The sequence below is a fragment of the Drosophila suzukii genome, chromosome 2R (genome assembly GCF_043229965.1).
Source record: "Drosophila suzukii chromosome 2R, CBGP_Dsuzu_IsoJpt1.0, whole genome shotgun sequence".
NCBI classification, from domain to species: domain Eukaryota; kingdom Metazoa; phylum Arthropoda; class Insecta; order Diptera; family Drosophilidae; genus Drosophila; species Drosophila suzukii.
The window spans coordinates 21,198,631-21,225,323 of NC_092081.1; the positions used below are offsets into that span (position 1 = coordinate 21,198,631).

Consider the following 26,693-nt stretch of genomic DNA (forward strand, 5'->3'; position numbering starts at 1 on the left):
TGGAAGCTGCTGAATTGTTCATATAAATTTATGCAATTAAGTCCTTCGAAAAGCTAGTTGAAAATCCTTCTGTCGCCGTTGAGCGTCTGTCCATGTTTCCATGAGTCGCTTGTCCTGGAGGTTGCTTTAGGTTGGTTTTGTACAAAAAGAGTTCAGCAGGTGTATCCTGTGGGTTGGGTGGGGGGTGAACAAGACCGATTTACGATAACGTCCAAGCTTGAGTGCGCTGCAGAACTGTAAAGCAGAAAAAAAAAATGTAATTAATTTATAAATACAAATTACTTGAACAAATTATATTAAATTCCCAAATAATGCTTAGGTTTTTATAAATTCACGATCCGCCTTCACTTTCTTTCTTTTTATTTTCTGTAGGCTGGCAATCCTTTATTTTGCTGTCCTAGAAAATGTTATTTTTCCTGAATTCAATCATTAACCCTCTTCATTCCTTATTACATTCGCCTGCAAATTAGCTTTGAACAACGAAAAATCAAAATACGCCACCAAACCCAAATCAAAGTCCTAGCCCATACCCATCCATCCACCTATCAATTTATATATTCATCTATCTTTCCATCAAAACGTCATTTATCCTTGGGGCCGGGCTAAAATTAGCCATCATTTTGAGCCCCAGCTGATGGGTAACCCAAATCCGAGCTATGACGTCTAAGAGCTTGGCAATCGGCCATCACGGAAAAGGATATGCAAATGACGTCGAAAGAAAGGATATGCAGGATGGAAAGAGGGCACACACTCCACATCACTTAGATCTGGGATATGGCTATCCAACGGACCGCAATTGAATTTAACGCACAATAGAGCTAAGTACGCGAAATCCGCTTAATGCCTAAATCGGCTTACAGGGCGAGTGCGAAGAACCGAGAACTGGGAACTGAGAACTGAGAACCGAGAACTGAAGACCCGTCGAAACGAACCGGGGAGACGATACTGTCGATAGCAGTGACAGTTGGCGAATGCCCACTATATGTCTGGGAACACTTCATTCTATATTAAACGATTTTTACATGAGCCGAGTGGAGCTGCGCTTAGCTGCGCTGAGCCGAGAGATTCTATCGCTATATGGCGACCCGCATGATCAAGTGCCACTTAAGAGTGTTTCACACGTCATAATATCTCCGCAGGTCCAAAGTTGACCTGCGTTATGCAATCCATCGCCACCAGGAGAGTATTAAAAGGGAGAAAGATACAGAGAAATTGGGTAAACACCCAAATTAAATCCCGCTTTATGGGGTGCATATCTCTAGGAAATACTTCGCAATCGGAATCGGAATAGTTAACCTTCCCGTCGAGGGGGGCACAGCACACTTAGCCAGTCCAAACAAACGGTTCTACCGTCGTAGTTCCTGACTGTAGGGTTGTAAAAAATCCCTAATGAATTTGTCAACAAGCGTTGGTAACAAGTGAAACAACAGGGTTGGCTAAAAGGAAAAATATCGGATAAACAACAAGTCGTATTTGTTTCGCCGCAAAGTTCGCCTTCCCGCAGAGCCCCCAGTTATTTGGTTATCTGGGAAGGGTTTGACCTTCGAACCCTGTGCATCCGAAAGTATACCCATCTCATCTGCCTTGTAATTCGCCGAATGCCTTGCTAATTGAATTTCAAATTTATTGTTGACCAAATATTGATCGTAACCAGGAAACAGGGGAGTGTGCATCTATCTGTCTAGATTGATTGGTAGTTAGATATACTTATGGGGTGTGACGTCAAGCTCAGGCGATAATCGTGATTATGATGATGTTGGCTTAAAGCGTGGCGTCTCTAAAACGAATTTTTTGGGGGCCATGACTTTCACTTTTTATTTTTCGGATCTTTTGTAGGTCTTGGGTTTTTTTCTTCTTCTTTCTTAAATATCTAAATTCCGCAATATTTTTTTCCCTTCGCATGTATTTAAATTTGTTTTTGTTGTTGCTAAGTTTTTTGGTCAAACTTTCGTTTTCAATTTTTTAGTTTGTACAAAATCTACCGCCACAGATGGCCGCACTATTTTTTTTTTTTATACATTTTTGGTAATTTGCATTTGAGGGTATCTTTCGCTGACTTGGCAAAAATATTTCGCTGCTCTTTGGCTGTTTCTCTATGCGACCGCCGAGAAATGTGTTAAGAAATTGGCACATTGGCTGTTTGTCTTTTGGCCGGGCATCGTTTTGAGTGTGGCGATGTTATCAAATCGCAGAGGGCTATATCCGCTGAACTAGTTGCGGCCGAGAGCTCTATAATTAAAGTTTAAACATCTTTGAGACGCGGCAATCAGAGCGGCCTCATCACGTAACTGTAAATTTATCAATGAAGCCTCGAAGACGCCGAGGCCCGCGACTGGTTCCTCTTCATTCTAAAGTGAAATTTCTTGAAAATCAACTTTTTCTCCCCATCTCTCTCTCGCGGCTCTTTTCCTGGTGTCTTACCAACTGCAACGAAAATTTGCGCGCCAGCCACAAGAGGCAAATGAACCGACCATCGAACCATCGCTTTGGCCCAGCCACGCCCATTAACCACCTCCCCCCGCCTTCCGCCCACCATCCCACCATCCCACGGAGCGTGTTAACCAAACATGAAGACCGAAATGTATCTGCGTGTGTGCTGTTAAACGGTAAACATTCAACATTCAACATTCAACCTGCCTTGACAAGGTAGTTACACACCAGTCTTTGCTGCCCGTGTATTGTCTGACCCATTTCCTATAATCGTGCCGCATTATCATCATCAGCAACCTCGTCATCGTCATCAGCATCGACTTGCCGGACATTTGGAAGCGACCGCTTCAAAAATTTACGTATACCCTAAGGGCCTTTAAGGGATGGGTGAATATGGCAAAGGATTCGGGGATAGGGATTAATTAAGGTTTTAATATTTAATGGGATTCGGGGGATTCGTATCTTAAAAGCTTTTGAACTCGTTGGGTTATAATACATAATACTTTAATGTTTTGGTTTGGATGGGGTACTGAATTATATTTACCAAAGGTTTTCAGGATAGTTTAGGCTCATATTACTAAAATATAAGCAAAAACCTGCTTAGGGTTAGAACCGTTTAATATAATGTTTGTAACGTAGAACAGCATTTCCATAATTGAATTATCATGAGATTAAAGTTCATTAAAGTGTAATGGTGTCAATAACGTGGGTTAAAACGAAATATAATCTATATAAACACTTATTCCGTTTAGAGATTAGCAAGCTATTTAGCAATCAACACACTTATAATGTGCGAAAATAGGCATTATTTCATTTGAGGGCCCCGTCCATTAACCACTTCCTACTAATTACCTCCAGCACTTTCAGAACCTCTGATTTCAGCAAAGATTACATGAACTTCCCCAAGGGTATTTCTTGTTTCGACCACGTCCACTGTCTTATGTTTCTCCCATGGTCGAAGACCCGTCTTTAACCGCGTTTCTTCTTTGCGCTTTTCTACACTGTCTCCTCTCTTCAGGCCCTGCCGTTTCCTCATTTGGAGCTTGTTGCTTTCGGATTACGAGTCTTTAGCACTCAGGGCCCCGACATATATGTGTATACACTTATAGCCGCCTCGAATGCTTCCGCATGCAGACTGTGGACTATACCATAGAGTCACAGAGATATAGTCGTACGAACCGTGCGATTCTGAGGTGTTATTTTGGATCCCTTGGCGGCGGTGCGGTGTCAACCTGTTTGTTTTGGCAATTTGGTAGCCCGTTTCGTTTTCGGATCGGTTTCTTTCGCTCCGGACCGCATCGAATCGAACTGAATTGACCACAAACGAAAGTTCAAATATGCATTTTCACTTTTCAACAATGGGAGGCCTCTCATTATGTAAACCCGTAGACCTCGAGCTACGGCGGATGCTGGACAGATGTGTGGATATGTGGATATGCGGACCCAGTTGTGTGAGTGCGCATAATGGGTCTGTGCCCTCTATTCTATTGAACCTTTGAGTGAGGCTCTGGAATTGTGGACTGCCCGGTTGTCCAGTGGCCAGTGGTCGACGTCGACTATGTCTGCTCTTATGGTTATCGTAAGCTATCTATGCTTTGTGTGTAATTGAATAAATCTGTAGGGGGTTGGCTGGATAGAATGAATCTCGGATCTGTCTCCCTCCCACTGCCCATAATTCGTGTGCCTTGATTAACAAACAAAAGCGATCTCGCAGTTTACAGCATAAAAGTTAAATTTAACTGTGTATAATGGGGGCGGCTCTGGAGGTAGTCAGCAGATTAGCTACCCAATTTAAAAGCTCAGCTGAGTCGAGTTCAGGCTCCGTCCCGCTCGCACCCACACGCGCCAGCTAGATATTAAATAATTCACAATTATAATATAGAGCTTATCTTATTTTTAGGCTGGTCACATGAGCTAAGACCAAGTGTCTACGGGCCCAATTAAAACATTCTTTTAGTCGGGCTGCAATTAAAATTTGCCTCAGTCGGCCAATTTGAATAATCAGAAACAATTTGGAGATTGCAATTATACGATGAAGATTTATGGAAGACTAGACCTTAAGATAAGACCCATTTCTTCTGAGCTGTGAACTGTGCAGCAAGGTCCACTCACATAAACATATTCAGTTTTGGCGGGGTCAAGGTAGGGTTTCGAAATGCATTTCAAATTGGCAGCTAAGTAGGTAATCTAAAGTGCAAACCCAGAGCGGGAAAGTTGTTGAACTCTAAAAACAAATGAGAATGTCAAAAGTAGATCGTAATAGATAATATGCAGGTTAATGGCAAAAAAAAAGCTTGGGTACTTTTTTGAAAATTCTAGCTTCGTATATAGAACCATTACAATACATTGAGATACTTTTAAGTGGCTCTATCTACAGTATACAAAATAAGGGATGCCTAACACATGGGCAAATATAGCAAGTAAACAAGTTAAAGATCGACAAATATCCCAACTTGTAGAGGGTAATTCCCAGGCTTTATTTACAGTCGCCCAGTTTACGAGGAAATACTATTTTCTGGGGTTCACGAAGTCGTCAAAATGGAGACGTTTCGAGGAAGCGTGTATGTAAAGATTCCCTATTTACTGAAGAAACCTCGCCCCCAGCTTTACGTCACAGAGCCGCGAAAGTGTGTGCCCAATAAACAATCGATCTGAATGCCAAGTGGCTGGCTTAATGGCTCGGTAACCCATTTCGAGTAGGACCATTAGCCCCGTGGCCAAGTAGAATGAATCTAGCCCAGAGTCGCGAAAGTGAAAAAGAAATTCGACGGGTCGCTCTCGTAGTTCGGGCACGTAATCAATAGAAATATGTCGCCTTCTCGAACGCTCAGAAACCGCTAGCGATACTTAAGGTACCGATACTATATGCTATATGACTATATGTATTGACTGTGGCAATCATTTTTGGCTGAGCTCAGCGCTGGCCGTCGATGCATTTGCGCATGCGTCCACTCATTTCACTTCACTCCATTCCACTCCCAGCCAGAAATGTGGGTCAAGTCAATGTGGGTTCGCAATTATGACACATTGTCCGAGTCCGATGCCGATGCCGAGCGACAGATATTTACCCCACAAAAGCAGAAATCGGTGTAATGATATTTGTAAATGTAAAAATTAAATAAACAATCGAGTGCGCGGCTGCCCCACTCTTTTAACTACCGCGTTTTTCGAGGGTTTTTCGGCTATTTGGTTTTTTTGGGTTTCAGTTTTCGGTTTTTCTTTTTTGCAATCTCAGATGTTGTATCTTTGTGGCAGTAAGTATCTGTGTGTGTGTGTGGCCATGATCCATGTTTATTTATTATGCTCCATCGTCTTTTTGCTGTCGTTATCGTTTTCATTTTCGTTTTCGTTGTCGCTAGTCGTTGTCTCGACTGTGTGCAAATTTTATTTGTAAATATGCAATGATTAATATTACAAATATACAGCAACAAAAGTTTCGAAAATATTGGTGGCCTTTTAAAACTTTCTCGCAGCCACAACCTGGATATTAATACAGTCCAACTTCTATAAACTGAACCCCCACGTGACTGATATTTAAATGTTTTGTTTGTATTCGTAAACTTGAACTTGTAAAGCTCAAAATATTATACAATCTAAGCAGCCAAGTTTCTATAAGTCAAAATTAATTTGACTGGGAGCAACAGACCAGATTCTGTAAAGGGAAATATGAACGCACAAAAGATATTCAACCAAATTTTTAAGATAAATGGTTTTTCATTTTAGCTGTATCTTAAGATACTGATGTACAATCTCTAGTTTTGGTATACCTCAAAAAGTGTTGGGCGCCAATTTTAAATGAGGTTAGCTTAGGTCAAAGACTAGGTATGAGACCATAGTTTTAAAGACCTGAGCCATGTTTCCATATTTTCGGCTATACAAGCTCTACTGTGAATGGACGGTTTAACGTGGGTCAAATATTAGCTAAAACTGGAATTGCATAATCCGACCAAAAAGGAAACAGCTCAAATATTTGTGGGCCAAGCCTGGCTTGCACTTACTTGTTAGGCAAACATACAGCCGATGCTATTGGCTATAATCGAAGACGCTGAAGATGCTGCAGCAGCAACTTGTATTTGCATTGACTTGATTTGGTTTTCCCACTTCGTTTTTCCGAGAAACCCCGAATTTAGGTCATTGACATTGGGGGACTTGCGAATTCGTTTGTTGTGGTTTCGGCTTTAGCGGAACTTTCGGCACTTGCGGGGGCTTGGGTTTCCAAAGGTCGTTCGCGTGGAAAAAAACCGAGTACGACAGAACGGAAAACTATTTTCGTTGACGATTCTTTATTTCGTTGTTGACACTACTGGCAAGGCAAGATACGATGATACCGATACCTATGCCCACTCCTGACACACTAAAAAACTCCAGACCGAAATTCTGTTTCTTCTGTTGCTTCTTCTTCTTCTCTTTCTTCGGTTGCCCCCAAGAAATTTCTCCAAATATTTTCACTTTTGCGAGAGAGAGCGAAGAGAGGTAAGGCGGCGAAGAATGACCGTTGCGCAGGCGCAAAGAAATCAAACGACCGAGAGAGAGGGAGAGCACGTTCGGCGAGAGAGAGAGAGCGCGGACGCGGGAGAGAGTTGACCGTTCTTGGCTCGCTTTCTTAACTTTTTTAACTGCTTTTCTTGGCCATATACTATATATAGATATATATATGTGCTTGTGGATGTGTGATCTTTCAGCGACGCGTCCGCTTCGTCGGCCGTTTGGAACTGAACTAAACTTGGCCCTCGAAGAAGTGAAAGATTTATGCAGTCGGCTCCAAAGCTGCGCTGCCAAGGAAGGCGCACAAAAGAAAGCAGCGCGAAGAGAGAGCGGCGGACACGTAGATTTCGGTTGCGAGATTTGAGATTTCATATACCATCGCACTGGAGATCCCCAGAAGAGAGCGGAAAAGAGAGCACCGCCGGCAGAGACGCCGCCGCAGGCAGCGGCAGAGGCAGCATGCAACAAGCTTTAATTGAAAAAGCCGCAAAAGAACGGTGTGTGTGGAAAACAAGTCGGGGAAAACGGAAAACCGGAGGAGAAAGAGAAGAAATTGGATATGTGGTCAGGCACTGACATTGACCACTCACGTAGACGCCGGCTGCGACGCCGGCAGAGCCGAAAGAGGTCAAAGTACACACATAAGCTTCAACAGTATCGGGTATCTCCCGCTGCCTCTGCCACTGCCGCTGCCTTCGTGTGCGTGTGCATGCATAATCTTGCACTTGCCACCAGGTAACAGTAAAGACCAACGGCCAAATTGACCAAAAAAGACTTTCGTGTCTAATTGAAAGGCAAGTCACACTTGCGGTTAGGAAAAGGGTAAGCGAGCGGGCGGGGCGGTGATTAATTCACCACAGTTAACCGAAAGAACTAATTGACTGCACTGGAAAAAACCAGATAGGACCTTTTTTTATGATTTGAGAAAATTGTTTTCCACTCTTAATGGAAAATAAAAACAAAGGCTATTCCAACTAATTTTCTAATAATTTACAACTTTGATTTTAAATGACTCTTCTAAAATATATTTCCTTATTATATATATAGAACCCCAAAAATATTTGAGTGAATTTTAAAATACCTATAATACTTAAATATAATAGGTTTAATTAATTCTCAATCCAAACTCCACAATCATTTATCAAGAACTAGAATTGTAATTCTCTAATCATCACTTATAATGACTAAACTGTGGGATAGTATTTCATTAATTATTACAATATTCAATAATCAGGGAAATAATCAAATTAGACAAGCTCTTAGTGATTAATCGCCATTAATTGTATGTACAATTTCTTCAGCTACCTTATGAATATTTAAAGCAGGTAATTAGATCAGTTTGTGAACCAGAGCCATTACCTAGGCATTTTTCCAATATGTCATTCTAACGAGCTAAACCACTTTTTAATTGTATTAAAATTATGTAAAAAACCCACATAAATTATTTTTACAGCCGTTACTTATTACCAATCGTCAGGCGCACTTCAAAGCTGGCACTTTAGTGCATAATCAATAGAAAACTTGGTTTACTTGGCCCATTGAAGTTTAAGAGAGTCCGTGCAAACAAGCAGTCTTAAAAATAACTTAACCATGAATCACTTAGTGAGAAAAATATCACCGATGTACGTCATCAAAACCTTTTTCTGGTCAACAAATATTACGTTTTGGATTATAAATATAACAGCTTGGGTTTGAAATGTAACCGATTTTTAGTTGTAATATCTATTCTATTTTCAGAAAACATTTCTTTAAAAACTATAAGTTTCCATAACTAATAAACTAATTACTAATAAAATTCCCAGTTGACTAGGCCAAACAATTGTGTTTAAATATTTTCATTGAAGGGCACGTGGAAACTATCATGACTTTTTTGGCAGTCTGTGGGTGTGTTTCGTAGGTCTGTCTGCCACGTGCCCCCAAAATCCCTCTAATTGCGATGGTAAATATTTGAGTTTTTAATTGATTTCTATTTCGCACATATTCCTAGGTTCCCTTCCAAAATTGAGCCAACCGAAAGCGGAAACTACTCTCGAAATCGAACAGTTAGCCAAGCGTGGCTCACACAGTATAGCCCACTCCCCCACCCCTTTTTCTCGCAGTGCAAAAACTAAAAGCGAAGCCACCGCAAAAGTTTTGGCCATTGAATTTGTTTAGTGAAGGGGGATGAGCCTGGGAATCGAAGAGGCTGGGCGAGAAACGACCCGCTTGCCTACTTTTGGGCTGAGCAAACAAATTCTCATCTGACCGGAAATGGGGCAGCATAAAACAAAAGTTTCGTTCCTCAATGGCAGGCCATATTCATATTAAAAGGGGGAGGAATTATTGTGGAATTTCCGTAACTCAAACCGACAGTTTGTCTTATGGTGAATGGAATATTTGATATATGATAAGAATGACTTTGAAATTAGGAGGTCAAATATCAGTTAATAATGTCTATACTTTGAAATTGTTTATATTCATAAGTGTTATTAAGTGGGAACAAAATAATAATAGGAACATATATTTATTTTCCTGAGAATAATATTCATATTTAAGTAAGATATTATAATAGGCTATAGGTAGTCCCTAGCTTTACTTAATCACCAATAATGTTTCAGTTATTGTGGCTTATAATAGGTTCAGGTAAGCCTATTTCTGCCTCAAATATAAAATTCTATAGCCTCCCTATCAGCTGGACAGGCCTTTCAGCATAGTCACTCAAGTGTCACACTTAGGATGCTTATATACACATACGTATGTATTTACAACCCCCCACAATCCCTAACCCACTGCCTTGTTCTTTTTTTTTTAATTACACAAAGTTACGGCATTAGATGGCGCCCTGTTGACAGGACCTGCTCCTTCTCGTCCTCGTGCTATACATTTTCCCATTTTCTCGGCTGTGAAATGGCAAACACTCACACACATGGTCAAAGGGGGTGGGGCAGGGCTGGGGCTTGGGGGGTTTGAGGGGGGTGTAGACAACAAAACGGGGAAAATGACATAATGCACTTGAAATGTTATCGCCTCGCCGTCGAGTGCAACAATACACTCACACACCCGCACACTAGCACACTGGTCGGGAAAATTGCGATTAAATCGAAATTATTTATGAGACCAATTAACGGCCAGGTTGTCAGCAGCTCCATTCATCTTGGGGCATACTTTCGGGCTGAGCACCTCCCACACCATCGCCCCCTTCGAATTTTCCCAAAAGTTTTCCGGGCGCGCTGCCACTACTCACACATCGTTCGCTTTTTTTATGCAATATCAGCTCAGACCTCAGCGGCTGTTCGAGGAACTTTTCCTGCACTTTTCACGCTTTTTCGGAAACATTTTCAACGTTTAGCGAACAAAGAAAGTGTTATCTGAATTTTGTGAAATTTTTTATAGAGATATTTAGTGAAACTTTCTGGGGAAGAGCTCGCGTCGACCGCCTTGAAAATCAATTGGAAAATGCCTGTTTCATTTTTTCCTCCCAAGCTCCCCAAGATTATTTCACGCGCCTGCTCTCATTTCGAGAGAGATATGTAGAGAAGTCTCCGGAGAAGAGAAGGTGTCACTGGGAGAAGAGAAAATCGCTCTTTGGCTACCCTTTTCTACTACTATTTTCCTGGGCGTCTGCCGGCTTTTCCGGGGGGTTGCTAGCTGCTTATATAATGGCCAACCAGCTGACTCAACAGCTCCATTAGTTCTGAGATAAGATAAAGCTTTATCGACTGGGTTTATCAGCCCGATATTAGGTCTACAGATACCTAGTTTAATTTAGTAATTCTCTGGGAAAATTCGTAATTGTACTAAGCATAATTTCGGGCTGATTTTCTTTTTTCGCGTACCAGGACACAGCAACACTGGTTTTCCCCCGACTTTCTCCTGGCTCTCTGCCTTTCTCTTTTCCGCGCAAAGCTCATCTTCTCTTTGGCGGAAACGCGAAACGGAAATGTCAGATTTTCTGCTAAATTTTTTACAACCGTCGACGCCAAAAAGCAGCGACATTCTCCGGATGAGATAATAAACCCAGCGACATACATTTTTTTTGTAGGTGGCAAAGGGGGGTGCCCATAAGCAGGGGCTGCTGCCGAGAGGGGGCTAAAAATAAGTGGCGAGCAAAAAAAGAAATGGGACAGCGAAATATGCTCAAACTAGGCCAAAAAAATATGCTAAAAATAAAAGAGGAAAGGAGAACGGGGGGTCTATGGTGTTTCGGGGGGTAAGACCCCTGGTTTTCTTTTTAGGGCGTGTACGTACCGGCTCCAAATCGAAAGTGAGGTTAGAAACGTGTGCGGATGCTGTGGCGATGTGAACTGGATTTTTCCGGGAGTTGGGGATTTTCCTATTTTTTGGGCTTGTTTATTTGCTTGCTATTTGGCATCACACTCACTCACACACGTAACCAGGCATTTCGCGTCGCGATTGTATCCTTTTTCCTACTATTATTTTGAACAGCCTTATTTCTTTTTGTGGGGGAAATGTACCGTTACCGTGGTCTTCGACGGAGAGAAGAGAGCAGCAGCACTGCTCGAAATGCGAAAAGTGACTGAGGCAGGAAGAAGAAGCTTCTGGCGAACCGGGCCGCCTGCGATTCTCACCATTAATACCGCTCTCTCTGGCTCTCACTCGTCCACGCGCTCTCTCTGCTTTCTCCTTTCTCCACCCCCTGCCCAACGGTTGCGCTCCCTTTTTTCGGTGGTGAGTTAACGGGAACTCACTGGCACACACTCTCTGGCTTTCTGGGGGCTGATACCGCTATGATTTTCCCACCACCTTGGCCGTTTTTCCTATTGAATGAAATCCACTTTGGTCTAGTTCTTCTTCCTTTCCTTTCCGCTTCTCTTCCTCTTCTTCTTTCCGCTTTTCCTGCGCCTGCGAATTAGCAGATTGTCTAAGCAAACACTTTTGCAACCGGGCACAGAAATCAGCGCTTGCTGCGATTTCAAATAACCGCTAGTGCTGCCACTTAGCCGCCAACTTGGCGTTGCCACTGCGCGGGAAATTCAAACAGTAGCGCCCAAGTATTCGCACAAAGTGGAATTTGAATCCTTTAAAATATATTAAAACCAACACACGTTTTTTGGTAGTGTTTTAAAGGAATTAAAATAAGTTGAAAACAAGTTTTTTAATAAAAATATTTTAAACATGTTTTCTTTCTATAACCATTTTAAATCTATCGAATTTGTTAAAACATTGCTTTTAGTAGAGTTTCTTAAACCTGTTAAAAACACAAATGCAATTACATTTGCAATAAAAAAAAACACTAAGCATAAGGTCAGCTCAAAAATAAATAAATATATGTAATTGTAATTAAAATTTAATGTATATGTATTACCTTGAATTCAAACGGAGTCTGTGTGAGACTTGAGATCCGTTTTAGGCAAAGTTATATCCTGATATATTAATGTCATAAAAAATTTAATGAAGACATTGTGTTCAATTAATTTTTGTGTTCCCACCCACTTATTACTTAAAATATCTTGTACTTATATACATTTTTTCCGCATTATCTATAATCTTGATCACAAAATTACTCTATTAAATTCAGATCTTAAAGTCAAAACCTTCGGCGGCCCAAATATTTGGACAATAAGCAAGGTCGCCATCCGATTGCAGTGCCCGCAACATAAATGTGAAAATCAAAACATAAAGACGACAAAAACAAACCAAAAATGCATTGTCATATGGGGACGGTGGGGCCTTAAGTTGTCGGATATATAGACAAGGGGTGGGGGTGATGACTGCCCTGCCACTCTGCATATTAATCAATTTTAAAATACATTAAGACAAATGAGAGATTCAAGTGGAATTACCCAATGCTCTTAAGCGGAAGAAATAATTGATATGTCACGAAAACAATATAAGAAAACGGTACTTAAATCTAAGTTTATAATATTGGGTGATATGAATTGCATTAGTTATAAGCTCATATATTTGATTTGAGGAAGTGGTTGAAAAATTTGGTTAAATGTTATCCAATTATAAACTTAAAATATCTGAATATATAATTGTAATGAGTTAAAAGAGTTCATCAAGATACCACACAAATCTGATTAAAATTGTGTAAGCTGTTTGAAGTTTCACGGATAAGCGAAATTACTTTGAGCCACCCCTTGATGCGCTCCTCAAAGAGGGTATTACCGGAGACAAGCGACTTTAAAACGATAACAAATAGGTGAGACATCGGCAAACAGACAAAAGCCGAACTCGAAATGAAAACCAAAGCGAAGCTCATTACTCATGCGCGCCGGGTGACGTCGTTTATGTGGCCCAAAGGGGTTTTGACCAAGCCCAAGACTTGATAACTCCTCGAGATCCCCCATCTCCATCGTCACTTTTTAACCTGCTCCACTGCAACTGAATGGCGATGACGGGGCACAAAAAAATGTGAGCGAGCCGTGAAAATTCCCAGTCAGTCTTCAAGACTAGCAGCCAAGTAGCGCTGACTAAGTGGAAATGCGATTAACTTACAAGAGCCTTTTTTGCGGTTTTCCTGCCACTGAAGTCGGGTGTTGTAGTTTTTATAGGGAAATCAAATGGAAGACACGTTGGCAGGCACTTGAGATTGATATGATTGAAAATTGCATTGCTAATGAGCCTGATTAATTTGTTTGTGGCTTCGGTTGTGATAGAGGTAAGAGAAAATCGACACAGCCAAATGAAGTTATCTCATATGGGGTTTTAAAATATCCCACAATAGGTAATAAACATTTTTGTCTACAGAGAAAGAAAATTTTAGAAAAAATACCCACTGCCTCTATTAAGAAAAACAATAAAAACCTTTTTACAAGATTCAAAACAAAAATTTAAACTGCAAAAATTATAAAAAACTTTTTGACAAGAGAAAAAACGTTTATAACTAAACGACAATTATTAAATTTTCTAGCAGAGAAATAGATCCACCTTTTTTTTTATGTAGTTTTTTTTTGTTATAGTTTAAAAAATAAATAAATTGAAGAAAGCAATGAACCCAGTTTCAATTTAAATCAATTAGATTTTTTTTCTGTGTATTTCAATATGGTAATTTAGTCGATTGCAATTGTCAGGTGTTTACATTGTAACTAATCAGAGGATGCATCTATGCGAAATGTTAATTCTCCACCGCAGTTTCCTCTTCCTCATATTTTTCCCATCTTTGTCCCTTCTTCCCTGTTTTCGACCACATATGGCATCTTTTCTTCGCGTGTCATCCGAATTATTGCCAATTTTGACATTTCTTTTTCGGTTAGAAGTCGTACCCCCTCGCACCTGTAATTACCGCTCAGGTGTATACACACCAGAGGCGCTTTGCTTGTTGTTTTTTGGGTCTACAACTCTGGTTTCAGTACAATATTTCCATTTCATTTTCATTGTCTTACTAACATCTGGGTCAACTGCAATTGAACCCGTCAGAGGGGAAAGAGCTTAGAAAGCTTGTCTCCGCGCTGAGATGAAATATCTTTTAACCAACAGTTTTGTAAGACAACGCCCACTGATTTGAGTTTTGCATTTGAGATATCGAGGGGCCATCAATCAATTAACTGAACATGTAGTTTTGCATAATTAGACAATGAACAACGAGATTGGCAACACCTCATGCTATCTACCAGTAATTTTCCTAGCATATAATGCCTCATTGACACCAAAATCAAATTATCCAAGTCAGCAGAATATATGTACTCATTGTATACCTGGCCTTAATAAATTGGAGATGTCAGCAAACTGATTCGTGTGCTCGAAAACAAAAGAGCAGGAAGCGTGGTGGCAAAGTGAAAACTTTGCATAATTGGCTACAATTGAAAAGGTGCTTAAAATGAGAATAGCTGTTTTATATATTGTGTAATTGCAGTACAGAGAATTTCAGATCTCAAAACATAACTTAATATAAAAAGGCATGCAGTTTTATTAAAAATGAGTTCACAGATATGCCTTTAGTTGAAGAATTTTTTAATATTATGCTTAATATGTTAATTAAATTGCTTGTAGAATTTAAACGATTTGAAACTGGTGCATTACATTTTATTTGTTTATATAGTAGCTTAAAAACATTATTTGCTTGATTATTTCTAAATTCGTTGGAATGGCATTTGACTTCGCTAAAAAAAGATTTCCGGCCATTAAAAAGAATCTTTCCGAGGAATCACTGCTCTCGGAAATTGCCTTAAATAGTAGTTGGAACTAGATTTTATTTGGCTCTCAGCACTTCAAGGCATCAAAGTCCTTGGTGAATTTTGTTATAACTGTTAAAAATTCTGTCAATTCCCAATTGATTTTATCACTAGCGGTACCCAATCCTACATATCATTGCTTCTTAAGGTAGTCATTTCATTTCCTTTTTTTTCTGTCTATCCAAAAGTTTTTTAGAATATATATGGACTAAATAGCATACTAGTTCGTTTTATGGTCCGGAACTATTTGACATGTACCCCTCTGAGCTGTTCACGCTGTTAGAGTAATATGAGCTGATTGACTTGTTTGTTTTCTTATTGTGAGCTACTCGAGCTTAACTGTTTCGAAGGGATCACTGGAATCATAAGCTCATGTTCATGTTATTCGATTATTCCATGATACCATAAGCAATGATTTTAAAGTCGCAGTTAAACAAGCAATCTCTAGCTCGGAGCTGATTATACCCGTTACTCGATGAAAATATGGGTATGTTAGATGCGTCGGAAATTATGTAACAGGTAGAAGGAAGCTTTTCCGGCCCTATATAGTATATAAATTCTTGTCCATGTCCGCCTGTCTTTCTGTCCGTCCGTATGAACGCTGAGATCTCAGAAACTATAAGAGAAATGTTGATATACTATCAACTTAAATTGGAATATAAGGTGCATCCGATACAATGATTTAAAACTGATGATCAATTACTTTTTCATTTAAACTTAATAAGTCTGGCACATCAATTAAGGCATTATAAGTAAAATAAATGGGAAAAAACTAGCTTAGACATTTTCCCGAGACCCTAACTCTGTATTTAGCTGTCATGGTATATAACATGAAAATAAATTTTCAAAATATACTTTTATATTTAAAAAGTCTTCCTTAAGTACTAATAAAATATGAAGGAAAATTAATAGGGTACGAAAACAGAAAACTTTTTAGGTTTCAATAAATAAATGTACAAACATATTGTAAGATATATTTAGGAAAGGATTAGCAATTTTTTGTGACTCTTAAACTTAAAAATGCAGCTGATCTGTAATGTTTCATGGTGTCATGTCCCCGCAAATCGGTCTTTTGGCTCAAGAGGCTTGTCAGACTCACTCCAAAGCCAGGTCGGAATGGCATTGCCAGACCCACTCAACAGATACCACGCACTCGTAATAGATCCAGCAATAGCCACAATTTGGAGAGTCCGCTTTCTCAGTTACCAAAAAGTCAGACATCGCTGCTTCGCTGGCCACTTAAAGCTCTCTCAGTGTTTTTTCATGAATTTGATTTTTGCCTGGCTGCTGAGTTTGCGGGTTTTGTTTCTCGGGCTGGCTCTTGATTGTTTTCTGTTCCGATTTTCATTACGTGCCCCGAAGTCTTGGCGAGCTGAACTCGGAAACGCTGGAAGAAACTCTGAAACTCAGAAACTCATAGACTCAGAAGCTCAGAAACTGGCGAGTGAGTGCTTTTCAGCATTGGCTGGGATCGCATTACCTCCAGAGCCCGCAATCAGTCTTCAGTGAGCGTGCGTCGGCATTGGCAGCAAGTTGGCTAAAAGCGGATCGATCCTCCTCAGTGACCAAACCCCCGATCTCTCCATCGCCCCCCGACATTTTTGGTTAGTTTGCACTTCGCCTTAACATCTGCCTGAAGTCGTGCTCCAAAACTTTTAAATCAAGTGCAAAGTGAAACGCCCCGCTGCGTGGTGCAATCCATAATAAATCAAAATAATTATAATAATATTCGCGGTGATTGCAAATCAATTGCCAAACAATCCGAGCGGAAGTGACGAAATAATTCTGAATTGTTAGAAAAGTGCAAAATGGGATTACACATTTGTTTTTTTTTCCATTATTTGGCTTGCCTTGCGGAAAACTCATTGGGAAAAGCTGTTGACTTAGCTCTTCGATTTCCACTTAAATGTTTGTTTTCATAGCTTTTCCAGTTTTCTCAGCCGCTCTCTTAGCTTGAGCTCGTGTGTGTTAGTGTGTTTTTGAGCTGGTTCAGTTTTTCGCGACACCGATTGAGTAAGTTTTTCCATGTGGTTTTTCCAGCGCCTGCTGGAAAATTCATGGGCAGCAAAACAAACAAAAAGCGTGGTTATGATTACGCATGTAAGAATTTGTCCAGAGATAAAAGCTCTTATTAATACTTACTTTTATAGTTCCTGGATGTGACGCGTGGCTAATTTCTGTCAGGCACTCTTCCATAATTTATTATGTTTTTTGTTTTTGGCTCACATCGAAATCTATGCCGCAAACCGGTTTGCCAAACTTCTGGAAATACAAAAATAAATAAGACAATTGTTGTGTAGGATTTCTTAATGGGCAAAACAAATTATACGGCAAAAATTTCAATTGTCCAAAATTGAAAGCAAAGTAACAAGCCGAGATGAAGTTTGTTTCTTGAGTCTTTTGATTGCATCTCTCCTCGCAAGTTCGTTTCTTGAATCTTTTGATTGCATCCCTTCTGCCTAGAGGTTTTTTAATCTTTTTACTGTCATTCAATGGAATTTCAATTTGATTTGTCTCTGTATATTTGGTGGAACTTTCAATGTTAAGGTCTACAGAGCCATTTATCGCTAATGCCCAGCACAAGTGCGTTCTGTTCGACGTATTTTTTGTTCGCGTTTTATGGCGCATTGAATCGAATGCCCCTTCCACTCCTTAGTCGCCCGAAATGTTCATGCCTAGCATAAACAAAACAAAATTATTGTTACACATTTGGTTGCCAAGGCGGAAGTTAAATAAAGCAAAACGACTGTCAAATCGATTTGAATGGAATAAAATCATAACAGCACATGAAGAGAAATCAATGGCGCGAACCGAGATGAGAGAGATCTGTTCGTCGTAAAATAGAAAGTGACCGAAATGGATCTTTAGTCATAAACAAAACCCAAAAATTCGTCACAGTTAGAGTATACCCTCACCTCGAAACCAGAGTTGCTCAGCTAACGTGGTTAATTTTATTATAATTTGTCCATTAGGGCTTATATTTAGCCTAGGGCTCGAAACTTGATATTTGCCATTTCGGGACGGCAAAAGAAATTTCCAAATATTTAATATGCAAAAACCGTTTGTAGATACTCCGACGCACACAGATACTCACCCATACCAGGGGAACTAAACACCCAGCTGGGCTTCAGTCAATTGTCTAAACAGAAATTACGAACAAAGCCAAGCGCAGACGTAGCAAAATTATGCAAATCTTAGGGCATATACAGCCACAGCTGCCTCTGTAAATATCTGTATATACTGTTTGTTTATACATAGTATAGTCCATGTGCTATGCATAAAAAATGCAAAATATTAAGTGAGCAATAAGTACAAACCCTCAACAACAGCGATTTTTCTAAGCGCTTCATTGCATTCTTCTTTGCGGATATATTCAATTGTGATAATTAAACAAAATTAAAAAGGCAAGTTCTAAAAATAAATTCTTAAAGAATTATAATTTAAAAAGGGGGCTATTACATCATAATATCTAATACGTTTTTAGAATTAGTCTTGTTCAAGGCCCAATAACAACTTTAGTAATATTTATGCTATCAACAAACCAATAATCAAACAAGGTCTTTGTCCCAATTTGTGTAAACCACCAAAAATGTCAAGTTCAACGATCTGGTAGCCCTACAAGGGCCATCAATTTTGGAGCTGTCAGTCCCAAGATCCCTAACTAAAAACCTGTTGGCCCAATCTAGCGAAGAACTTTACGAAGGCAAACAAAGGTATTCGAGATGAGTGGGAAATATGACAAAAATGTTGCTGGGCCAGGGCAAAATGGCGATGAATCTCGGTGGCTCCGAGTTCGAGGAAATTAAATGCAAATCATTCGATTGGGGGCCAGGCCAAGAGCAACCGAAACCAGTTAGCTCCGATCGATTCAATGTTGGCCAAACTGGCGGCATTCTGTCTCTGATCCAGAAGACATCATTTGCATAATTCTGGACTTCGGATCAGGCCACATGGCGGGATTTCAATTTCGAAAGCGAAATGCCATTGAGAAAAAGGTGTTGAGTCAGGTGAAGTCAGGGAAGGTTTTTTGGGGGCTGTCCGATCTGTCAGTTGGTCAATTACAAGCTAGACAATTAGCGCTTGGGTGTTAGCCCCCGAAAAACACAGAAACACGCGCAACTATATCAACTGTATACCCAAAGAGAGATCTGTACGATCTTCGATCCGTTGGATTCATCTGCATACGATCTCTAGAGATCAACGGAGATCTGACCGTGACCGTGCATTTTGATTGAGCTGAGTTTTTTTTTTGCTGGTCCGGCCAAACTCCGAATATTTATAGTATTGGTGGGCCGATAGATCTCCTCCTCCTCCCAAGCAGACAACTCCACTTGAGATCTAAGGCTGGGCGGCCTTGACACAAATTTGGAAACCCACGAAAATGTTCGAAATTAATCTCTCCTCCAACAAATCGTTACGCATTTCGTTAATTATGTTTTCCACCTGTACACAAAGTTTGGGCAATTCGCCGTGTGAGATCTAACTACATCGGTTATACCTTGGTTTGATTTCTTTTTTATTTCTGTCGAGGCTTTTCGGTTTCTTTTTTTCGGATATACGCGCCATTTGCCATTAATTAGTCGAGCTATTGATGGTTTCGGATGGAGGCGAACAAAAGGCGGCTTTGTGAATGGTTTTGCAGTTGGATGGGAAAGTACAGCTAACAGTGTTGGGCAACGGCCATGGGTTTAATTGTGGCAGCCTGACAAGTCGAAAGTTTTGGGGGTATTAATTAATGTGTGCTCAGCCACTCTAATCTATCCGGTGATTAAAGTAAAAGGTTAATTGGGCTTAAGTGTGGGAAAGTTTAAAGGTTATAATTAACACCTAATTATTTAGACGCTTTTCTTACCAGTGTTGGAGAACGTTTTTATTACTGTGTGAAAAAAGAAATCGAACCTGTGTAAATTAACTTTTCCAGAACTATGGGAACCCCAATAAAATGGTCTTAGCTTTTATCACATGTTATAAACACGTTTTATATAGCTGCTTTATTATTATGACAGCTACACGCGTCAGTTTTAATTTGCCATTACTTCACAAAAATAATTACTTGTTTACTAATGGAGATCAGATTGTTAGTCTGCTCAATTTAGTTCATCATACTAGGGTACTACAGATTACTGAATGTTTGTGTAAATAGTTCTGGGTACTTTTCGCGAAGGAATTTGATTGGTAAATTTCCCCTTTTCCATTAGGTTAAACCCCCAATAATTTATAGCATTCATTCAACGTCAATAATTTTAAAGTATACTATAATATCCCAGAGCTCCGCTAGGAGCTCAGCCAAATGTATTCATAAATGTATGCAAAAATTAACTTGGATAAAAGGGCAATTCACAACGCTGTCTTGGTGTCCTGCCACCTGAAATAAGCTCCCGTTTATTGGGTGCTGCCACTGGAGAAGGTCCGCCAAGACTCCGAGGCGGATTTACGAAGGGACCCCATGTAGACACTGGGTCCGGCGATTACCGGCGGCATGTCCAGCTGTCCGGAATAGCTACAAACAGGGGTTGAGGGACGAGGAACAGGGGTACGGGTTTTGACGACCATCCGGAATCGTGGAGGTTCCACAGATCGACGGTCCTCCTTCCTTTTGGGCTTCTTTTTGCCCTGCTTTTCCGGCACAACCTGGGGACTCGTCATGGGTTGTACATTGTCCTTGGGCTCCTGAAAATCCTGATGCCAAAGTGTGGCCTGTTTTCGGGCAAACTTGTGGAACTGCTTATCGATGCCAGAGGGTCGTCTTTTGGGGAGTAGTACTATGGTCTTGGCCTTAAGAACAGGCGGCACTATCTGATGATAGCCACGTCGTTGGTAATCCCGTGGATAAGAGGGCGGAATGCCCACCACCTTCTTTCGCCTGAGATGGGGCTTCACCTCCTCCGTGGTCTCCGGCTCCCGGGAACCTGGACAGGTGTTCCAGGAGTGCCAATATTCCGCCTCGTCTGCGTCCTTTTGCTTCCTTGACCACTCGGCAGTGGGACGGTTGGGATCGTAGACCAAAGTTTGACTGTCTGCCTCCTCCTCCGCTTGCTCTGGATTACGTCTCATGCGCTTGAAGTCCTCTGACTCCCTCTGCAATTTCTCCTCCATATACTTTTGCTTTCGGGCCTCCGGACGATAGGTAATCCCCGAGGTATTCGTCTCCCTTCTCGACTCCGGACGACTCTGCCACCTGCGACGATTCTGCTCGATGATGGCCTCCTGTCTCTTCTGATGGTCGGCGGGATCCTGCATGATGGTGCGCCGGTGGACGGTGTTCTGTTCCGGTTGGTGACTGTGGGCAAAGTGACTTTGGAACCTCTTCTGGGCCTCCTCGCGACGCTCCTCGCGTTCCATCTGATATCTTTCCTGGTCGTGACGGAACTTGTTCTTGGCTATATACAGGCGATCGTTGCAGTGCGATTCGTAGCCCAGTTCATCCAAACGCTCGGGAAAATCGGCAGTCCACTCACCATCGCGCCAGGGTGACTCCTTGGGAACCGAAACCTCATCCACACTCCTTTTCATGCCCTCAATTTGTTCCTGGGTCTTGTCGTCGAAGGTATAACGATCGGCATAGCGACGCTTTTGGCCGGAAACCGCGGGTAATCGCCGCAAACTGGGAACTTCACTCCTCGCCTTATGGCTAACAAAGCGCCAACAGCGATTCAGGCTCATTCGAGCCACTTTAAAAGTGGTATTCATCTTGCAAAAATAATTTTAAAAACGAAAAATTTTGATGCGTTCACCGGGTGCTTGTGTGAGTCTGTGTCTGAAAATAAAATTCCGGACTATAATTTTAAATTTTCAATTTTGAAAGCTACAAATTTTCAACTCCAAAAAGAATGACCGAAATTTTGTGAACTGAATGCTTCGCAAACTGGGAATATTATGAGTACACTGATGACCTTTTCCCAGGAAGTAAAAGGCAATGCTAGCCCAGTTGAACAGAAGAATCGAGGACGTAGTCATGACCTACTGGGGAACTATCCAAGTCTGAAAGAATGCACATATTATGTAGATCAAAAGTGTACAAAACTAAATTTTAAAAGTATGGGTTGTTTATCTTTTGGACAAGATAAAACTAAATAGTTTTGTGTAAGTATTATCACAAATTCACATATCATACGATAAGCTCTAAGAACTTAAAGTGACAATCGCTATACTTTCTTTGAGTATTTTGCTTTCTACTAATCTTACATTTTTCTGTGAGCTCTGAAAATCTCGTTAAGGGTTTTGTGGAACATTTAAGATTTATCTTAAGCAAACGGTTAGGCTTTGAAGTAACACCCAAAGTGGAAAGCTCAAATAGTCAGCCTTTAATTTCGTTGGACATTAACCCATTGAGGTTGTCTGCTTTCCGCATCGTGCACTCCACTTCCATCTAATTTTGATAACAGATTTATGATGCACTTCCGCCGCAAGCTCAACTTGACACACTGAGGAGACTATCTGGTTTTCTCGGCACTGCCCTCGATCGCCGGCTTCAGCTTTGTATTTTTTATATTCACACCGATCCAGTTGAACCAGCGAACTTGAACTAACCAATAACACGGCGCGTTTCCTTGTTTCATTTCCCCTAACCAGCTTGCCCAACCGACTTCAAATCTCAGCTGCAAATTGGCGCCGCCGACGAATCTCGAGCCCTATACGATGGCTGTCATCACGGAACATGGCGGCACCACCTCTCCCCCGGAAAACAACAATAGCCTCGGGAACGGAAAACTCCGGGTCAACGGTCATGAGTTGAGCACTTCGCTGACCATCCCGGAATTCTTCGCCCACAAGAACATCTTCGTGACCGGCGGCACTGGTTTCTTGGGTACCGTCCTTATAGAGGCTCTTTTGGACACACATCCCGACATTGGAACCATCTATGTTTTGGTCCGCGGCAAGCGCAAGTTCGACCCGAACGAGCGGATCCGTCGACTGCTCCAGAAGCCGGTAAGTCTAGTCTCGTTATTTTTTGCCTTTTTTGTTGACTGCTAAAGAGGGGGCAGCACCCGGCCACGCCCCCTGACACGAATCTGCCCCCGACGCGCCGTCTACATGGGCTATTATTAAAGCCAATTACGAGTCTCTTTATGGAGCGCTAATTTGTCAAAGTCGTAACCTATCCGACCTCTTCCGCTCCAAGCCGGTGGTTTTTTGTTTTCTCTAGTTTTCTTGTTTGATATACTAAAAGTAATTAATAGGTAGTCTTCCGAAAATTCTTTTGATAAGATTACTAACTTTCTTTCGGAAATTCTTATAATATTTGAAATAAATTGTTGTGCCTTGGAAACCTATAGCTTTTTAATTACACGTACACTCTTTTGAAACACTTTGCATACCCAAAGAAGACAGTACCTAAATCTTCGCCCAACAAAGCGAGTCTTTCCATTATTTTGGCCTCTCTCTTTGTTTTCTTACGAGTCTCTTCACATATTGTTAATTATATTTTTAAACGCATTTTTAATGGCGTAACAAAAAGCAGCTAACAGCAAATGTTGTTTGCTTTAGAAATTGCTTACTTACGAGTGTTCCCAAAAAGGTAAAAATACAGTAGAAAACACTCAGCGCTAACAATCATAATTTGTTGGGCGTAATGTGGGCGTGGATGGTTACCAACCCGACCTCCAGACAGCAGTGAAATTAATTTGCAACATCCGAGTCTACAGGGGAAAAAATATATTGCTTAAGCCTGGTCTTAACTAAATTAAAAGGCATACTAAAGTGTAATTGTTTGTAATTAAAATTCTTGAAATCATCGATTACCAGTTGCAATATTTAGTTTTTCGATCATAAAAGAACAAGGATATAGCCTGTCCAGATATTTTTATACAAAATAGTCATCTCCATAAACTATTTATTGCCTGCAATTTACAGTCATAAAATCATTTAATATCTTTTGTTCTTTATTATTTATTTGATGCGGTCATCAAAACATTTTATAGTATTAATATAAGTTTTTTTTTTATATTTTTTCATTCCATTAATATAATCTTTCTTTACAGATTTTCGAAAAGTACTCAGAGAAGACTCTATCGAAGGTGGTTCCCGTGGTGGGTGAGCTGAGTGAACCGAACTTTGGCTTCGGCCCCGAGCTCCTGCAGGAGCTGATCGACCGGGTCAATGTGATCTACCACAGTGCCGCCACCATAAAGTTCAGCTCCCCGCTGCGCACCGCCATTCGCACCAATCTCACGGGAACGATGCGCACCATCGAGCTGGCCAAGCAGCTGAAGCAACTGGCCGCCTACATCTATTGCTCCACGGCCTTCTGCAACAGCAACAATCGGGGTCTGATTGTCGAGGAGGTCTACAAGTCACAGTTCGATCCGTATGAGATGATGAAGATGGCCGAGGACGACTCTGCCTGGGAGGATTTCACCGATCAGAAGTGCAAGGGCTATATCCGGGATCATCCCAACACGTATACCTTTACCAAGAACCTCTCGGAGAATCTGCTGATGGCCGAGATGACGGGACTGCCAGCAGCCATAGTTAGGCCATCGATTGGTAAGTCTCGACTGGTAAAATCTATAAACATTCTGTACTAACGTTCTTATTCTTTTTTCAGTATATGGAACCTTGGAGAACCCGATGAAGGGCTGGGTGGGTAATGCAAACTCTGGTCACTTGGGCTTCTTGGCCGGCTTTGTAAAGGGAATTTTCCGCACAATGTGCGGTAATGCTAATGCTGTGATCGACATCATACCCTGTGACTATGTGATCAACTCATCACTGGTCATGGGCTGGTACGTGGGCACCCGGAAGGTGGAGCAGCCGGAGATCATCCATTGCACCTCGGGAGAGGTCAATCCCCTGAACCTCGCCGAGTTCTGCACGATCATCAACGACAGCGTGGAACGGCATCCGCCCAATAGTTTTGTCTGGAAACCGGCGACGAAATTGCGCAACGGTTGGCGTTACAATCTGTTCTTCTATCTGTTCCATCTGCTGCCAGCAATGGTCTTCATCATTCCAGAGAAGCTATTCGGAATCGGAATGCCGCAGCACACGTAAGTATTATGAATAATGTTTAAATAGAAATAGGGTAAAATACAATTAATCATATAAATGATAAGCGTAGGGCTTAGGAGGATACTTTGTTTTGATAATACAAAAATTGAGTATTTAAGTTCCCGGAAAAACTACTTGGGAATTATAAAGGCATTTAAAATGTAGAACTATGTTGTATAACTGTAATGTAAATGTAAATGTAAATATTCACCCATTTCAGAGCCTACGAGTACATGCGCGTTTTCCAAAAGGGAACCAAGGCATTCGACTATTTCCTGGACAAAGACTTCCGGTACTCCCTGAAGAATGCGCTACGTATATCAGCTTTAATACCAGAGAGCGATCGGAGACGCTATAATTTCGATGCCAGCCAGTGCGATTGGTCGGAGTTCATCGATCGCTGTCTGATTGGCATCCGGCGTTTCTACTTCAAGGAGTCGGCAGTGACCACAGAATGGCACCGCAACTATTGGAAAGTGTAAGTATACAGATTCTACTATTTCAAAACCACTCCCTAACCCTTTTAATTTCTTTAGCTTCAATGTCCTGTACTACGCGGGCTATGTGGTCATCTTTGCCGTCTTGTACTTCGCCCTCACTCTAACTTTTGGTCTGCAGATAGGTCTTACGTTGGCCGTTCTGATCTGGGGTTTCCTCGTCTGGTTGTAGACTTCTTTCCGGATCGTCAACCGTTGGATTGTGCAATATCCCCGCTCCAATTCCGAACTCTTCCACATGGTTATCCCTTTCCATCTGTAGTTTGTTCTTAATAGGGTATCATGTATTTTACTTTTAAGCTCTTTCACACAAGCCAAGTACAAGTCAGAAAAGTGTATCATTATAATTAACAATCGAAGCAACACTAGACACAAATCTATTCACACAACAATGCAAAAGTAGCCCAAAACTTAGTCACTGTAACTAAACGCTAAATGTAAAACAAATGAAAATTATAGATTGTTGTAATAATCAACCGGTTTATAGTCAAATAGTCGAAGAATACGAGAACTAAAAGTTAAATGATTTAATATGTAACTATTATTCAAATAAATATGATTTTAATGTTAAGGAAAATTAAGGTGTTTTCTTGGGTGGAAAATCGGTAGAAACAAACTATAAATCATTTGGGGATTTAAAAAACGATGAGCAAGGGACTTCAATATAAAGAGGCCTTACTGTGTATTATTTTTGACATTTACCAGTGGCGACTCCTAGCGGCCTTTATTAACTTTGCCCATGTCACTTTAATTGAGAGATTACCGCTAGAGAGCGCTGCATAAGTATCGAAGCCCTGCCGTCAGATTATAAGACATCCTCTAGATTCAGATACGAGTTCGACGATGTTGATCCGTTTCTTATGATAGAATTCTTTAGGAACTGGACTTTTATTTTATTTGGGGAAAGTTCATGTGATTGCTATAGAATTTCTTTGTAAGCGGCGACAATCGGAGGTCACAGAAATCGCTCTTTCGAAATTCGGAATTTCGACCAGAGAAATAGGCCAATGCGCGCTGTTTAAAAAAATTAAATTATGTAATGTTTTTTGAATTAGGTTTTTTTTAATTAATACAAAAAAATGATGGCCCTCACTTGTACATCAATTTTGTTGTTTAATTTTATGGAAGCACACCCACTGTGCAAGCTTATATTATACGGCTAGCCAAGACCGCA

General features: G+C 40.9%; 2 protein-coding genes and 1 pseudogene across 4 annotated transcripts; 1 reads left to right on the forward strand and 2 right to left on the reverse strand.

Annotated features, from left to right (window-relative positions):
- Positions 1-152: 152 nt before the first annotated feature.
- On the reverse strand, positions 153-16,631 carry LOC139352499 (uncharacterized; annotated as a pseudogene).
- Positions 16,382-26,096, forward strand: LOC108010155 (putative fatty acyl-CoA reductase CG8303). Of its 2 annotated transcripts, none has more exons than XM_017074988.4 (6): positions 16,382-16,636; positions 22,605-22,961; positions 24,014-24,518; positions 24,580-25,021; positions 25,243-25,500; positions 25,559-26,096. In XM_017074988.4, the coding sequence occupies exons 2-6, from the start codon at positions 22,671-22,673 to the stop codon at positions 25,689-25,691; spliced, it is 1,629 nt and encodes a 542-aa protein (XP_016930477.2). In that variant the 5' UTR covers positions 16,382-16,636; positions 22,605-22,670; the 3' UTR covers positions 25,692-26,096. The 2 variants fall into 2 exon arrangements, with proteins under 2 accessions (XP_016930477.2, XP_016930478.2); XM_017074989.4 differs by having other exon boundaries at positions 16,458-16,476.
- LOC108010156 (uncharacterized) lies at positions 20,271-21,957 on the reverse strand. 2 transcript variants are annotated; one of them, XM_070994644.1, is made up of 2 exons: positions 21,491-21,957; positions 20,271-21,412 (listed from the first exon to the last, which is right to left on the reverse strand). In XM_070994644.1, exons 1-2 carry the CDS (start codon positions 21,720-21,722, stop codon positions 20,415-20,417), a joined length of 1,230 nt encoding a protein of 409 aa, XP_070850745.1. In that variant the 5' UTR covers positions 21,723-21,957; the 3' UTR covers positions 20,271-20,414. The 2 variants fall into 2 exon arrangements, with proteins under 2 accessions (XP_070850745.1, XP_016930479.2); XM_017074990.4 differs by having other exon boundaries at positions 20,271-21,955.
- Positions 26,097-26,693: the final 597 nt, after the last annotated feature.